Source organism: Neopsephotus bourkii, unplaced genomic scaffold (genome assembly GCF_033783945.1).
Source record: "Neopsephotus bourkii isolate Nb327-2 ecotype Australia unplaced genomic scaffold, CSIRO-AGI_Nbou_v1 NB_257, whole genome shotgun sequence".
NCBI classification, from domain to species: Eukaryota; Metazoa; Chordata; class Aves; order Psittaciformes; family Psittacidae; genus Neopsephotus; species Neopsephotus bourkii.
Window position 1 is genome coordinate 57,244 of NW_026900766.1, and position 17,524 is coordinate 74,767.

Below are 17,524 nucleotides of genomic sequence, written 5' to 3' on the forward strand. Positions count from 1 at the left end.
CCTACTCTCCAGCCCTTTCCTAATTTCTTGCTTCTGTTCTGGTGCATTCCTGTTTCTTGATTTGGCAAACAGGTAAATCTACTTTTCTCAGAGTTATTTTTAAGTAATGTTGGTTTCTAGTCTTATTTTCAAACGTGTAACAGTACAGAGGAAGAGTTTGAGAAGTGCTGCAATGACGGAGGTAGGGTTGTTTCTTTGGATGGTAAATACTGGCTTACTATGAAACTACAGGCGACTTGTGACATAGGTGATGTTGTATCTTCACATATACTTGCTATTTTTGAAAACACAGATGCAGTAGTAAGATCTTCCAACACAATACTTACTTTGAAGTCAATATAATGCTGTATGATAGCAAGTGTGACACGGTCTTTAGTCGATAACCCAGGTAAATTTTCAAAACCTAAAAGAAAATGAATCATGTCAGCATTAACAGCATCCTGAAATTATCTTAACATGTAACATTTAAAAAAAAACCCCACCCTGCTATTTGTCATATATCACATGCAAAACCTTCATCACATACACCAGTCACTCTTAAAATCCTGAGCAGACTTTTAGTGATAAACCCTGTTTTCTCCTTAATAAATTCTCTTTATACTGTCTTTACTTATGAGTGGCTCCAGTAACCTTCCAATCACATGGAAAGCCAGGATTTGCTATGCTTTCGTGAAAAGGGTTTGATCTTTCCTTAAAGCAGACAGTTGAGTCCAGAGGTCGGTTTCTAAAGAAGCAATTCAGCACAGTTCGCTTTAGCTGTGAAGCAGCCAAAAGGAGAATCATAGTACAGGATGTCCAGTATTTTGTTTCAAAGCTGTGTAATGGGGGTGTCCTCAATCTCAAAGACTTGAGTCTTGAGCATAATCCTTGAGAATGAGTCCATCTTTTAAAAAACACATTTACAATATATGTAAAAGAATAAGGTAGAAAGGTGTGGTTGTTGAGACTCTTTCTCTTTTTTGCATGATGAATGTTAATTATATTTGATGACAAAAAACCAAACCACATCTGTCAAATCTCATTCTAGACGCCATCATACCACCTGTGTGGTAACTGGGAATGTAGAATCTATCTATTAGACTATAATCACGCCATTTTTGAAGTTAAGAAATATCATAAATACAGATGAAATATCATAAATACAGACCAATTAACACTGCTTTTCCTGATCACCATGTTAAAGGCTGTTATGGAGCATCACTACAGTAAGAGGAAGATGCTGACAAAAGACTATAAAAATATTTCCTTTTCTTTTATTATCCACTCTCATGTAATTTCAGTACTTCAAAGGAGACATACAACTAACATGAGGTATGTGTGAACATAGGAGAAAGCTATAAGAAAATCTCATGCCTTTTTGCTTTAATAAAGAATTTAGCTGTGATCCGACATTTAACATAATTAACATTATAAAACTTAGTAAGAACCTGGTATACAACAGAGGAAGAACTAGCTATAGTTTATTAGAGAAACTAAAGGTGTTTTCAACACAGTTGGTTCTCTAGGTTACCGAGGGAACTGGCTGAAACAATCTCAGAACAATTACTGATCATCTCTGAATCTGTGGAGGATGGAGAGGAAAAAACAAACATAATGCCTATTTCTAAAAGAGGGAAAGGACAAGCCAGAGAATATTGGTTCAGTTCAGTTCATGAAAAAAGACTGAAACAGATGATTAAGCAAATAATGTTTATGCAGCTAAATGTAACAGTGAAAACATTTATATCCAACATGAATTAGTAAAAACTGCAATCTAGCTTTTTTCTATAGCCAGATAAGAGATCTTAAGGATTTTCAAGAGTTTATTGTGTATCTTGACTTCAATTTAAGTTTTTAGGCAATGGTGTAATGTGTATTAATTATTCAGTGTACAAAGAGCATAGAATTAGGAGTGACTGTGGCATTTTGAATGAAAAGATTAAAATGCAAATTAATTTTGCCAATGCAAAAAATGATCTAAACGTACAGAATTTAATCCAGTAAGGACAAATAAAAAATTCTAAATGTAAGAATAGTCATATGTACAAATCTAGGATGGTAGTTGACTGCACAAGATCCTAAATCAAATGAGCAAACAATATGCCACAATGAATACATCATTGTTATATTAATGTCAGAACGTTTATTTAAAAGTTGAGTTGAGTAATGTAGCTCTATGTGGCAGTGAGGCTTCTGTTGGAGTACTGTGTTCAGCTTTGGGACACTAGAGATCAAGAAAAATGTGAATCAATTGGAAAGACTCAACAAAAATAAAAACAAAACAGTGAAAATAATTAGAGGTACTGCTAGAAAATGAAATCAGTGAGTAACATCTTAATCTAGGGAAATAAAATGAAATGCAAAAGTGTTATGTGAAAGAGATATTGTGTGTGGGAAAGCAAATTACATAAAATTTCAAGCAAATTTTAGGTTTAATTCTAGGAAAACTCTTCCTAATGGTAGGGACAGCAAAGTATTGGGGAAGTTTTGAAATCCTCAGCAACCGGGACTTTTAAGAACAGGATGAGCAAACGTCAACAGTGTTAATGATGCTTCTCCAAGTTTCCTTTGACTTTTTTATAGTGACTTTATTGATTGCCAATGAACAAATTCAATTTAATGACAAATATGACGCTGAGAAGGCAATTCACTTGTCTTACCTAGCTTGCACAATAATGAATAAAGTTTTGCCTGTATGTTTTCTGAAATTTCCATGATGGCAAAGCTGGGACAGTTGGCAGGCAAGGGAATGACCTCTTGAGGTTTCTGGAAGCTGCTAGCAATAGGTCTCTTGATGTCTAATAATTTCAAAACACAAAACCAGAGGAGAAGAATGAAGAAGTAGTACGTTCTCAAAGCTATTAAAGAAAATGTTATCTATGCAATGAAGTATGAGGATCTTTTGCAGGCAGCTATGGACATACTCTTTTGTGTGATTTCTCCTCCAAAACACAGTTCAATCTTACTTTGTGGGCACTATGTAAATCATTTTGATAGTTTGGACACGAATTTGAACATAATTTGGGAAATATGAATTAGCATGACTAAAGTTTTGCAAGAACATAGCACTGTCCTTACTTCTTTTTATAGCATATAACAAAACACAATGCCTTTTGTGGAAAAAAATCAGTAGTTTAACTGTCCATTATTAGAAAAGCTGTTCAGGAGCTTTTCATACTTTGTGACAAAGCAACCATGGCTCTATTTATTACCTGGCTCATTCCCAGCCGATGTAGAAAATGCCATCTAGTGGCCAGGCTCTAGAAGGTATATTGTATTTGAGAAGAACCACAGCATAGAGCTATAAATATTATAATTTACTTTTATCAGAATTCAGACTACAAAAGGAAATACTGTCTTTGTTTTGCTTCATTCATTGGAACTGCTCACAGTTTGACATGCATCATAAAACTTACCAGCAATCCTTCCATAGCGATCACGTTTGATTCCTAGATCCAATTCCTCCTGTCTCCATAATTGTATTAGAAGGCTAGCTGCTGTTTGATCTTTCTCCCCTCGCCAGGTACTGATGTGTGAAGTGGTTTTAGGGTTGTCACAAAATTCAACCAAGATTCCAAGGATTATATTGCACAGGTTCTTTTGCTTTACCTTGATGAAGCGAAAAGGAAAAAAATGTTTTATACTGTTCAAAACACAGTGATGCCTACCTTCAAAAATAGAGAAATTGTATAATGTAATCAAGTAACCGCAAGCTTTTTATCACAACTGTTTGCACAAAACTTCTGTATAAACTTGTAAATCTGCCAAGTTTCTGGAATCCCGCCATGTAAAGTTCCATAAATCAGAGAACATTAGGGGAATAATGAAGGATCATGTAAGATGTGCATACCTGTATGTAGATACCTCCAGGCTCTACTGCTGGAGAATTTACTACCACCAAGATTTATTTTTATAAGAAACAGACACTGAAGGCAGTGGCTGAGCTGTACCACACGTCACCTGTTCTATTCTGTGGCCAGAACTTTTAGCAGCAGCTGAGAGTAGGGAAAGGTCTACAGCCTTGTACTTCGAGGGCATGAGGCAGGCAGCACAGCCAGTGAGAATGAGGAGGGAATGAAACAAGGAAGGTGCATGCTGGTTTTGTAAGATGTGAAATGCTTTTGCCGGCATTATGTCCAAGACCTCGATCAATTACTGAGGTGAGTACCTTGAGAGAGGACGCCTTCAACACCGGAGAAGGGGGAAGATCAGCATCCAGGAGCCTCAACTCAGAGCAGCAAGAGCCACTGAGGGAACCTCAAGTACTCAAGGAACTTGCCCAGGAGCCAGCAGCTCAGCTGACGCAAGCAGGGACCCACAGGGGGCGGAGCCAGGAGGAGTGGCACCAGTTTGTAACCTAACTGGTTTCAAACCTGCCCCAGGGAGTGTGAGCAAGAGAGCACACACTGGCCTCTTCAGGAATCTGCTTAGTAAGGTTCCATGGGATATAGCCCTGGAGGGCAGGGGGGCTCAAGATTCTTGGTTGGTCTTCAAGGATCACCTGCTACAAGCTCAGGAGTGTTGCATCCCAACCAGAAGCAAGCGCAGCAGGAGGGCCTGGAGACCTCCTTAGAGGTATAAGGAACTGCTGAGGAAAATTCAAATGAAAAAAGAGGCTTATAAAAGGTGGAAGCAAGGACAGGCGGCCTGGGAAGAGTACAGGGATGTTGTCTGGGAAGCTAGGGACCAGGTTAGGAAAACTAAGACCCAGTTAGAATTAAACGTGGCTAGGGATGTTAAGGATAACAGGAAGGGATTCTATAGGTACGTAGGAAATAAAAAACAGACTAGGGACAATGTAGGCCCCCTCCGGAAGCTGTCACGAAAACTGGCTACACAGGATTTGGAGAAGGCTGAGGTTCTGAATGACTTCTTTGCCTCGGTCTTTACTGGCAAAGGCTCTGACCACACCACCCAAGTCTTGGAAGGCAGATGCAGGGACTGTGAGAAGGAAGACCTTGGACCCCCTGGAGAAGAGGATCTGGTTCAAGACCATCTTAAGAACCTGAACCTACAGAAGTCCATGGGACCTGATGAAATCCGTCCACAGGTCCTGAAGGAGATGGTGAATGAAGTTGCTAAGCCACTGGCCATTATATTTGAAAAATCATGGCAGTCAGGTGAAGTTCCTGATGACTGGAAATAAGGAAATATAACCCCCATTTTCAAGAAGGGGAAAATGAGTGACCCAGGGAATTATAGAGCAGTCAGTCTCACCTCTGTGCCTGGCAAAATCTTGGAGGAGTTTCTCCTGGAGGGCATGCTAAAGCAAATGAAAAACAAGGTGCTTGGTGACAGCCAGCATGGCTTCACTAAGGGGAAATCCTGCCTGACCTATTTGGTGGCCTTCTATGATGGGGCTACAGAAGTGATGGACAGGGGTAGAGCAGTTGATGTCATCTACCTGGACTTGTGCAAAGCATTCAACATGGTCCAAATGACATCCTTGTCTCTAAATTGCAGAGACATCAGTTTGATAGGTGGACCAATCGGTGGATAAAGAACTGGCTGGATGGCCTCACGCAAAGAGTTATGGTCAATGGCTCAATGTCTAGCTGGAGACCTGTAATGAATGGTGTCCCTCAGGGATCGGTGTTGGGACCAGTCTTGTTCAACATCTTTGTCGGTTACAGGGACAGTGGGATTGAGTGCACCCTCAGCAAATTTGCCGATGGCACCAAGCTGTGTGTTTCGGTTGATATGCTGGAGGGAAGGAATGCCATCCAGAGGGACCTTGACATGCTTCTGAGGTGGGCTGATACCAACCTCATGAAGTTTAACCATGCCAATTGCAAGGTCCTACACCTGGTTTAGAGCAATCCCAGGCACAGCTACAGGTTGGGCAAAGAAGTGGTTCAGAGCAGCCCTGCAGAGAATGACTTGGGGGTGCTGGTCGATGAGAAAATGAACATGAGCCGGCTTCAGTGTGCGCTTGCAGACCAGAAAGCCAACCGTATCCTGGGCTGCATCAAAAGGAGTGTGACCAGCAGGTCGAAGGAGGTGATCCTGCCCCTTTATTCTGCTCTCGTGAGACCTCACTTGGAGTATTGTGCGCAGTTCTGGTGTCCTCAACATAAAAAGGACATAGAACTGTTGGAACATGTCCACAGGAGGGCTACGAGGATGATCAAGGGGACTGGAGCACCTCCTGTATGAAGATAGGCTGGGAAAGTTGGGGCTGTTCAGCCTGGAGAAGGCTACGTGGAGACCTCATAGCAGCCTTCCAGTATCTGAAGGGGGCCTATAGGGGTGTTGGGGGTGGACTATTCATTAGGGACTGTAGTGACAGGACAAGGGGTAATGGGTTAAAACAGGGAAGTCTAGATCGGACATAAGGAAGAAATTATCTCCTGTTAGGGTGGTGAGGCACTGGAATGGGTTGCCCAAGGAAGTTGTGAATGCTCCAACCCTGGCAATGTTCAAGGCCAGGTTGGACGAGGCCTTGGGTGATATGGTTTAGAGCGAGGTGTCCTTGCCCATGGCAGGGGGGTTGGAACTAGATGATCATAAGTTCCTTTCCAATCCTAACTATTCTATGATTCTATACAGACAAGATACATGTACAAAGTAACCTTAAACATCAAAACTTTTAAAGCCTTCAAATATATGCTAACTCTGCTCTTACTAACTTCAATATGAAGTAAGAAGTGAGGTGCTCTCCTAAACAGAGCTGTCATCCAAAGTAAGAGCATAGCTTTTCTTTTTAAAAAGAGTAAATTCTTGTTAAATTTAAAGCCCCTTCTGCTGAATTCTTATTAACATGGGAAATCCATGCAGTCATTTCTGGGGAGTTACCCTGGTTTATGATCACCTTCCTATCTCACAGAATTACATGTATTGATCTTTTTGTTAGTATTATAATTGTTTTAGGAGATACTGTAGCAAAATAATTCAACTTTCCATGTTGTTTTACTACTCTTCCATTCTGTAAAAAAAATAATCAAAATACTTACTGCCAACAAATCCAGAAGGAGAAAAATACCCTGTTTTTGAAGAAAATAATCCTCTGCAATGTAACATCCAAGGACACAGGACCTTAAACAGAAATAATTTCAGTGTGTAGAAAGATTTTTATACTTCAGAATATTTTACAAACATCTAATCTACTTTATGGAATTGCACAAATTCGTTTGCTATACAATGCGCTTCATACCTTCAGGGAGTCAAAAAATCATGTTTCACATGCCTTTTCATTTACAGCATGTAACTAAACATACCCTACTTGACTGCTCTTTCTTCTCTTGCAGGTGGCACATTTTCCTTGTAGCAGCCCAAGAAATTTGGCAGGCTGACAATGAATTGGATTAGAATATGGATTTGAACTAAAACTAACTCAGCAGAAGAGGCTAAAATTTAGCTAGATCATGTCACTGATCTGGCTTACTGCAAGACTCTGAATTTTCTGCCAGCAGAATCAAGGGGTGAGACAAGCAAGACTGTTTTGGTGGGGTTTTTTAGCAACAGTATTTGCTTCTCCCAGCTTTCATGTTACTATTCATGTTACTATTGCTTCATTCTCTTATTTCCTCACTTATGGTCATTAACAGAGAAACAAGGAATCTCCTGCATTAGTATTTTCTGCCAGGCAAACATACCTTTTGGCTTTCAATGTATTTATCAATCTCTGTCTTAAAGCAAATTAACTTTTGGTTATCCTCCTGTGTATTGACATTCTCTGATAACAACCTTTAAAATATTTCTAGCCCCATAGAGCAAGTTTACAACCACTTCTTATGCTTCCGCAGTTTTTAGCTAATAATGGTCTATTCTTGCCTTCTGTTTATTTCTCTGAAGGTATTTACAGATCCCAACCATATACCTCTTTTAGAAAGTCCTAGGTGATTCCACATGTCAGGAGGTCACACTGTGTGGGGAGTTAAGACTGCTGTGTAGGGAGTTAAGTTGTCATACTGATCCCCTATTTAATAGAAGAGAATATATGCAGAATATTCCTTTTTTTGTTTGTTTTTTTTTTTAATCCTTTTTATTGAGTCAAATTGAATGAAGGATTTTTATACTTTGCAAATAGAAGAAAAGCCTATATTTGCAGGGAAAACCCATCCTATTGCAGACCTAAAAATACATGACTTGTCATTTTTAATAGTTACTGCTGCTAAAATACTTTACCAACCACAAGCAGTCGAGTGCACTTAAAAGGAGAAAACTGTGGCCTAATCCACTACATAACTTCTTTGGATCCATCTGAATGAATGGGATAAGTATATCCACTCCTTCATAGCTGAAGAATTCGTGCTGAAACATTAATTAAAGCAACATGTTTCTTAAATAATATTTACTAAATAGCTGCATATAAAAAATACAAAGAAAATTGCAAAAATGAAATATTTATAACGTAATAAATTCGGTGCACTTGCAAGAGCAAGATAATCCCTTACAATATACATAAGAAAAAGAGATTTTCAGTTTTTCTGAACTGCTAATCTCATTTGTTAACACTTTCATATATTAATTTCAAAATTATGTAAATTAGTAATTGAATAGGTGAGGCACTTCCTAGTGGATTTCTGAGTGATTTTGAATCTTAACCGTCACAAAACCCAATTATCAGACCTGACTGGGTAGTGATGAACTGTCATTGACATCTGCTTTTGAATAATTAATAATAATAATAATAGAAACACTATACTTCAAATTAAAATATACCCTGCTTTATTGTTTTTTTTTCACAGTGTGAGGCAGAAAGTTACATACCTTTCTGAGGAGATCGTTTTTACAGACAACAGACAAAATAAATAATGTATCAGCTTGGATTTCCAGTAGAACGGCATCTTCTTTCTCTTTAGATTTGTTTACTGCATACTTTAGGATGTCTGTAAGTGAATATATTTTATACACGTGAATGTCCTATATACGAGTTAGAATTCTATAATAGCTGCTGACAAGGAACTAAAAATCAAATTTACACCAAGAGATTTTTAAAGGAATCTACTTATGCAGTTCAGTTTTATCTTCTGTGTTTTGTACTAGCTTACGGAAGTGCAGCACTCTGATGCTGTAGTTTCGTGGGATTTACTCTTGGTGACAGAGTAAATGATAGTAGATGACAGTAGCTTGCACAGACTTCTTTGTTCAGACTCTGTGCTGCCCTGTGTATTTTGCCAGTGCAATGAATTCAGGGAACTGAACTGAATTAGGGAACTCTTAGGAAAAGGCAATGAACTTACTGATTTGCTCGACTGTACAGCCTCACTAACACTTGCACTGACAGTGCAAATGTGGGAGGCATAAAACACCACCACTGTTAAAAAAATCAGCCTTGGAACCACTATGTGAAAGAGGACATTCAAACAAAGAAGTCCCCCAAATTAAGAAAAGTTACTTAAATCTAACATGTAAGGAATAGCATTAATTTTGCTCTCACTAAAATCTGTCTTCACTGGAGTTCAACTTTCAACTGAGGATATAAAATCTGTTCTTTCTAGGCTTTCTATCAGAACAGACTTTTCGAATTCCAAAGGATCTTACCTGTTTTGTTTCTTTCAATATAACTCTTTCAGAGTATTGAAAACTTACTTATTATTGTAAGAAGAGAACTTAAACCTGTTTGTATTGGAACTTAAAACCAAATTTAACAATAGGTATGTGTTACTGAACAAGAAAATGGTCTAAATTTGCAGGAGCAGTGGTTAAGCAGTTTTATTCTACTTTTATTCACTCATAATATTATTCATATAGAAGTATATTATCAATTTTCTTCTATTTAAAGAGGAGTTATGAAAAGTGATACCATTCCCTCAGCAAGTTTGCCAATGATACCAAGCTATGTGGTTTAGTCAACATACTGGAGGGAAGGGATGGGATCCAGAGGGACCTTGACATGATTGAGAGGTGGGACAATGCTGACCTTATGAAGTTCAACAAAGCGAAGTGCAGGGACCTACACCTGGGTCATGGCAATTCCATGCACAGATACAAGGTTAGGCAGAGAAGAGATTCAGAGCAGCCCTGAGGAGAAGGACTTGGGGGTGTTGGTCAATGAGAAACTTAACATGAGCCAGCTTCAGTGTGTGCTCACAGCCGAGAGACAAACCATATCCTGGGCTGCATCAAAAGGAGCGTGACCAGCAGGTCGAGGGAGGTGATCCTGCCCCTCTACTTGGAGTATTGTGTACAGTTCTGGTGTTCTCAACATAAGAAGGACATGGAGCTGCTGGAACAAGTCCAGAGGAGGGACATGAGGAAGATCAGGGGTCTGGAGCACCTCCTGCATGAAGGCAGGCTGAGAAAGCTGGGGCTGTTCAGCCTGGAGAAGAGAAGGCTGTGTGGACACCTCATAGCAGCCTTCCAGTATGTGAAGGGGGCCTGTAGGGATGCCAGAGGGGGACTATTCATTAGGGACTGTAGTGACAGGACAAGGGGTAATGGGTTCAAACTTAAACAGGGTAAGTTTAGATTGGGTATAAGAATGAAGCTCTTTCGTGTTAGGGTGGTGAGGCACTGGAACAGGTTTCCCACTGAAGTGGTGAATACTCCATCCCTGGCAGTGTTCAAGGCCATGCTGGACAGGGCCTTGGGCAACCTGGTCTGGTGTGGGGCGTCCCTGCCCATGGCAGGAGGGTTGTAACTAGATGATCTTAAGTTCCTTTCCAGCCCAAACCATTCTATGATTCTAGGATTCTATAATAGATAGAACAAGACTCATGGCTAAAGTTTCTAGGAACTATCAGAATGAAAACAAGATGTAACAAATGCAGTATAATAAAGAGAGAAGGGGCAGCTTTCACTCTGAAATTAAATACCTAGGTTTTTACAGCTGTCTGGTTTATTTGTTTAATTCACTCAATTATCAAAATCCAATCAGAGATTTTTAAGTTTTTCAGCAGTCAGAGCAGTAACACATAAAACCAGAACACACAAATTATCATGAACATTCTTAGTGTTAACAGAAATGTCCTAATATAAGTACAGCAATAAAAATTTTGCTTTACCCAGTAGCTGGCCAATTGCTCCCTGGTCACACAAATTAAGGTTCACAGCATCATCCTGAAGAGCCACAACAGACCTCAGCACTCTCAGGCTGTACCGCATTTGTGCAAGTTTGTTGCCACGACCACTTGTTCCATGGAAACTGTTACCTTGACCAAAGAAAGCATCTGTGGAGCAATTACAATACATACTTTGTTTTATTCTTTTGGCAGGCAGTGTATGTTCAGAAAAATAATGTGCTCAGAAAAAAAACCCAACCCAAACCCCAGCTTATTAGTGTAGCTTAAACACCAAACAAAATTGCTTTGTGTTAGAAAGGCTTCTTGTTCAAAACTACCTAGTAATAAGCCTTTTTGTACAAGGCTACACTTATTAGATTTGTAAGAAAGGTATGATTTTGATGAGCATTTAAAATTATTAGAATTTTTTTTAACCTTACTAGGTTAATGAGCAGTCTACAAAACTCAAAATATTTTTTCTAGCATGACATACAATATCAGCCTTTTGATCTCTATTAGGCCCAAATGAAAAATTCTAGAAAAACGTATTACATTTTATGAAGGAAACTATCCATCCCCAGAAAACCAGGCAATGAAACTGGGTGCATTTGGTTGTCTTTTTGTTTAGCCCATACTCTTAGCTGATGGCCACAAGCCAGCTTCAGTCTGCGAACTATCTCACTGTGTACAGCTCTTCAATTTCAGTTAATGTGTCCTGCCTCATGGCAGGAATTACTGGTTGGACTTGTTGCCACAATAATTGTATCTGACTAGCTTAAAACCCAGGCAGTAGAGATGTGTGGCTGCCCACACAAATGAAGGAATGCCAATATAGTGGTACACAGGGAACAGGGCACCAGCTTACCCTTCAGTACAAAAACCAAATATGCTGCTTGTTTTTTTTTTTTTCTTAAGAAAGATTACTTTCCTAAGTGACCTATTGAAAAAGAATCATTTTGACTTCATGAGTTTTGCATTTTTCCTTCCTGTCAAAGAAACTAAGTTCACTTGAGTTTTGTTTCGAGATTACTGTGGATGAAGGTTATAAGCATGTACTTACCTTGGCCTATACACCATTCTAGAAACACAAGGAGAAGAGTATTTGCTTGGCAGGACAAATATTTATCTATTAACAAGGGAGCCACAGAAGCTAAAATAGCAATTGCATGAAGCTGTAATTCTTCATACTGAGCAGCAGACCATTCATAAAATCCAGGCTTTTGATTTGGTTTTACATAATAAAGCAAAGCTGGCATAACATCATTTTCACTGAGAAGCTGCAGAGTCAAGACAAAGAGAGACAGAATACAGGTTTCACATGCAAGTAAAAACAATCTAAAGCAATGAGTCAATTTTATCTGTCATACACTAAGAAAATCATTTTTTATTGAGAAAGTATACCATGAAGGCTACAAGTACAGACAAGCTCTGCTTATATTTGGTAGCATTCCCACAGACTGTGCTTTGTTAAACATTATTACATCCTTCACATAGATTTCAATAATGCTTGGCAGTCACTTGTCAGCTAGTTTTCCTGGTCTGGGTTTGTAACTTTTCTAAAATAGAAACTCTATGCTTCTTTCAAACAGCAGTACTTGTTCCAAAACTGTGTATAAATTATTGATTTGGAGAACAGCTGATTTAAGTCTACTGCATTATAATATTCCTGTGATTCTTTTGAATTCTATTTATTTTTTTTTCCTTTTTGCTTACTATATCTTCTGTTCTGTTACAACTTACCTGTACAGCACGTGGGTCTTTAGATAAGACTCCTATTACATGAAATAGCAATTTCTTCATCTCAAAGTCCTCATAACAGCGGGTAAGTTTAAGACCTTTCACCAAGGGATTGGGAATTTTAACTATGAAGGAAATTGTACATAAGTTACAAAAAACACATGATTAAAAGTAAAAATAGTGTACTTATACAGTACGAAATCTCTTACCTTCAGTAAACGTTGCAAGGGATATTAACAGCTTTGCAAATCCACTTTCCTATAGGTATTAAAAAACATACATTAACTAAATTCAATTGCAGTGAAATCAAGACTTATGATTTAATTTTAGGTTTTGTGTTTTGTTTTGTTTTGTTTTTTCCCAGAACAGAGTTTAATGTATCCTATAGCAGAATAAAGAGAATTTGATCAAAGAAGATAAACAATTTGGGCGTTGTACAATGCTAACTACAGTCCTAAGGGTACAATTAGTGAAATCGTTGTCTCATTCAGTACAAGTCTGAACTTCTATCTATGGGGAAATCCCAAAAACCTTTATTCACTACTATACACCACACAAGAAGACTATGTTCTCACTACTGTTAGGATTGTGGATTTCAAAATGTGTAAGTTTGTACAAAAGGATCATCAGTACATACAATTTTGTGCCTTCAAGTTGTGCATACACTTGCATTTAACTGGAGTGCGTTTACAAGTAAGCATTTAACTGCAGTGTGTTTACAAGTAAGCACATGAAAACTGCATGTATGAACAACATGCACTTACAAATATTACTTATAAGGAATAAAAAGAAAATAACACACATATATATATATATATCTCCTACAAAGCTAACAGGACAATTATGTCAGATATAACTATGGATAGGGCCAAGGCCAGTGGAAGTTTATGCAGTACAGTTTAGGCAACAGAGCTTTGTTTCTGAGGTGATCAGAAGCCATGGTTACTGGTACATTATTCTTCTTGAGCAATAGAATACATTAACTTGGCCTCAGTACTCTGGTAAAGCCAACACAGAGACTTCCACCAGCTCCCAACAGGAGCAGAGCTCACAGAACACTACACAGGTATCCCCACAGAATCAAGTGGTTCTATTAGTTTTGCAGCAGCTGGGCTCAGATTTGTTCAGCCTAGTTCTGGAGGTTAGCACACACATGATCTGAACAATCAGAAAAGTAATTTTAAAGAAAATATTGAAGTACACAACTATATTGCCTATTAGGTTTTGTCTCTATGGTATCTCTATTATCCGTACAAAGCCATTGCAAAATGGTTAAATAAGAAAACATCAAAACTTCTTAATGTTTTCTCCTTGCTGATTAATGCAGTAATAAATTCTAATGGAAACAGTAAGCCATTACCAAACAGCCAGTTTTGTTCTAACACAGAGATGACTAATACCATTGTAAGCTTTATTTTACATATAATTTTCAATTTACTTGTGATGAGAAAATTATTTTCCTTTTCAAATGCGCACATTCCTGTGCTGATTTCTGAATTATGTGAAATGCAAGACTGATTTTCTCAAGTTGTTTAGATAAGAAGAAAAAAATATAACATTCTGATGATGATTTCTCTGGTATTATCTACAAGGCAGGATACAACGGTAATGTTAATGTTTCTGTCTACCTACTACTTATACCCAGTACCTTGTAAAATCTCTAGAGAGGCTGAGAATACAGAATCTACAGTACGATATTTTCCTTTTTTTTCCTCACATTGGAACTATTTTTCTTCCCTGTAGTATAAGGCATTAAAAATATGTGTCTTGGTTATTTATCTTGTAGGAAAAAGCCATGTTTCTACAGACAGATAAACAATTTGAATCTTTTAGACATCAAGTATGTTGCTGTGATGGTATAACAGACATTTCATAATGGTTAGTAATAAAATGGAAAACTTGAATGAAAAAATCTGTAATCTTCATTAGAGACAATAAAATCTATTTAGTAATACAGCCATTGGGAAACTGACTCAAGTTGAGAAATCAATTCCTTGAAAGCAATCCATTCCTAAATAGTGAAAAAATCTACAGGAATTTGATTGCTTATTTATTCAGTACATATGTCAAGGCTTCATTAAAGTTCTAAATCTCAACTGTAAAACAAGAGAGTAGAAGAGTATTAACATCCATAAAAAGTTCACTTCTCTGTAGGCTTCTCTTAAATATTCTGGAATATTACAGAAGAACGAAGTCACCTACTTGCTAGGCATGCAACCCTAGTGAATTCTGGACTACATATATGTAGCATAGTCTCAAAAAGAGTTTACATGCCTCTTATTAACTGGATCTAGGTTATTATTTTCTCAACATCCTATTTAAAGCTTCTGAGCAAACCTTCTTGTTCCTGGTTATGAGGCACAGATACTTCAGCTGAATTTGAGCCATCTGAATATAGCCTGTACTCCTACATTTTCAAGCAACAAATGAGATTTAGTGCAAAACTCATTGTAACAGAATGGCACATCTGAGAAGCTGTACAAGAATACAAGACTTAACATTAAGTTTTGCACATAAATAGTGTTACTGTAATTTTCTAGGTATTAAATAAAGTTGCTGCTAGTACTCCAGCCAGTGATCTGCAGACCTGAAACCTCTCTGAGGTAGAGGGAATGGCAGAAAAAAAAAAAAAAAGGGGAATCTGAGAAAAAGGAAAGCACTAGAGACAGAGTAGAACCCTAATGGGGAAAAATACTTGATTATATAATAGTAAACCAGAAGTTATTTGTCTCTGGAATATATCTATAAATACTTACAAGCATAGGTACTGCAGGATTTTCAGCTAGTAACGTGGCAAACACCAAGAGGTCATTCCGTAGCTGCCGATCATAATGACGGAAACCATGCATAAGAAGGTCTTCAAATACTTCTTTCAAAGTACTTAAAAGAAAGTGAAATGCATTTTACCTTTTCTTTTCATATTCTATATTTGCGGAACTCGGTATATGAATTCTCATGCAGCATTATACTTTTCATAGCCTTAGAGTTTAAGTGCAAGAGAAATAACTTAAAATGTGATTATGAATGGATTCCTATGTATACCACTTGACATCCATTTTAAGCATATACACAAGATGCATATATTATAAATGCACACTGTATGCACACAGTAACACACTGTGTTATAATTTACTCAAGCATGGAACTGGATGTTCTTGAATTATTATTGAGAAGAAATGGTCTAATCCTAAGTAGTTAAAATAGTGTAACTCACTAAGGAAAAACCTGCTACTTGTTCCAGCAGATTATCTAGAACTAAGCCTTGTATATCATAGCACAGAATTTTCTACTAAGTTATAACACAAGCATTTCAACTGTGCATGGCCTACTGAGTCTAATGTGTAAGTTTGAAAATGGTGCAATTAACTTTTTCATCACACAAAACAATTGATAGGGCTCTACCTCCTACACTACGCAGCAGAGCACCTTGATCTTCCTCTTGCCCTGTAGCAGAATCAAATGGTGGCGGATTGCTGTGTTGATGAAATAAAGAGAGGCTTGACAATGAAATAGTTTTGATGTAGACCGTATGTGCTTTTAGCTGGACCCCAGCCACTGAGTTTGTAAGCTACCTGGCAGGCACCTCTTGGGTCATATATCATTTCCTGGCATTTCACAGGCCACAGTGCTGCCTAATGTGCTGAAACAGAAACAGGTGCCTGAAGGGTCTAAATTATGGGCTGCTTGTCTATGAGGTCTCAATCAGCACTGCTGCCACTTTGGAGAATCAGACATGTTAATACTGCAAACTTAATGAGATTTAATGAGAGCCCTCCATTCCCTGTTTGTATTTTCTCTCGATTCATTTCAAACAAAATGCTACACAATAGCAAGGCTTTAGATGTCTCCAAAATACAATATAAATTAATAAAATGCTTCCCTGTACTTACTGTACACATTCCAAGCTACTGAGCTGATTACAGACTTCTTCTTTTGAGGTATTTTCTATCAGGTTCCATAGGATTTCTGAGGAGCGAAACACCAGCTGCCCTGAGGGATCATCACCGTTTAGATACAAACAGAGTTTGCTGGCTGCTCGGGCCTTCAGCATAAGCCTGCAATTTACTCCTAAAATTATGAAAATAAGAATAAGTAATTCCCTTTAGTGTTTTTATTCCCTGTAAGTGTTTTAGGCATGTTCAGGGAACAAATGATCTAAGTTCAGAGGTAATGAGATTGCTGAAAGAACACTGTACTAACCAGAGCTGGACAGATGCTGGAGAGCTTTAAGTACCCACAACTTCTCAATAAGTTGACTTTCAACTACTGCTAGTGACAAAACGAGAGTTTCTGCTAATCCTCCTAATTCAGCCATCTGAATTTTATAGTTTGCACTTGTTGGCTGGCAACCTGCACATACAATAGCTTTAGTTAAAATGCAGAAAATATTCAAAGCTTTGGTTACTTCATAAAACATTCATCCTATTCATCCCTTCTCAAGAAAGGATTAAGAACCAAGTATCATATTTCCTTAGTCCTAAAATAATTTGAAAAAAAAAAATCTAACAAACAATAAGAGCTGCTTTTCTTATATCTGCATATTAAAAGTGCCTAAAGCATATCCAACACTCACCCTCAAAAAAGACTAAAATGATATGCAAATAAATAAATTGTTTCCTAGAATTTACAGACTGAAAGAACAAGTGGGGTTATAGACACCTAAAAAAACTTCTTTGGGTCATGCAATAAGTTGTTGGTGCAGAACTTTATTCTCTTCTGTAGCATATTCACTAGAGAATTAATGCCTTCTATAATTGTATTAGTTATAATATGTGAATCCAACCTTTGATTTATAAGCTTGACTTTCTAATATGTACCTATTTTTTACTTTTGTCATTGCATATACAAATCTATATTTCATT

The 17,524-nt window shown here is 37.8% G+C and overlaps 1 protein-coding gene across 1 annotated transcript in view; it reads right to left on the bottom strand.

Annotated features, from left to right (window-relative positions):
• CFAP69 (cilia and flagella associated protein 69) overlaps positions 1-17,524 on the bottom strand; it is a 31,582-nt gene that overhangs the window by 6,040 nt on the left and 8,018 nt on the right. Inside the window, exons 7-19 of the mRNA XM_061346134.1 lie at positions 16,863-17,012; positions 16,553-16,730; positions 15,419-15,542; positions 12,872-12,920; positions 12,666-12,787; positions 11,986-12,202; positions 10,929-11,093; positions 8,692-8,810; positions 8,111-8,232; positions 6,933-7,014; positions 3,396-3,588; positions 2,640-2,777; positions 327-403 (exon numbers count right to left, since the gene is read on the bottom strand). Of these exons, the coding sequence (XP_061202118.1) occupies positions 327-403; positions 2,640-2,777; positions 3,396-3,588; positions 6,933-7,014; positions 8,111-8,232; positions 8,692-8,810; positions 10,929-11,093; positions 11,986-12,202; positions 12,666-12,787; positions 12,872-12,920; positions 15,419-15,542; positions 16,553-16,730; positions 16,863-17,012 (1,736 nt within the window). The remainder of the gene's footprint in view (positions 1-326; positions 404-2,639; positions 2,778-3,395; positions 3,589-6,932; positions 7,015-8,110; positions 8,233-8,691; positions 8,811-10,928; positions 11,094-11,985; positions 12,203-12,665; positions 12,788-12,871; positions 12,921-15,418; positions 15,543-16,552; positions 16,731-16,862; positions 17,013-17,524) is intronic.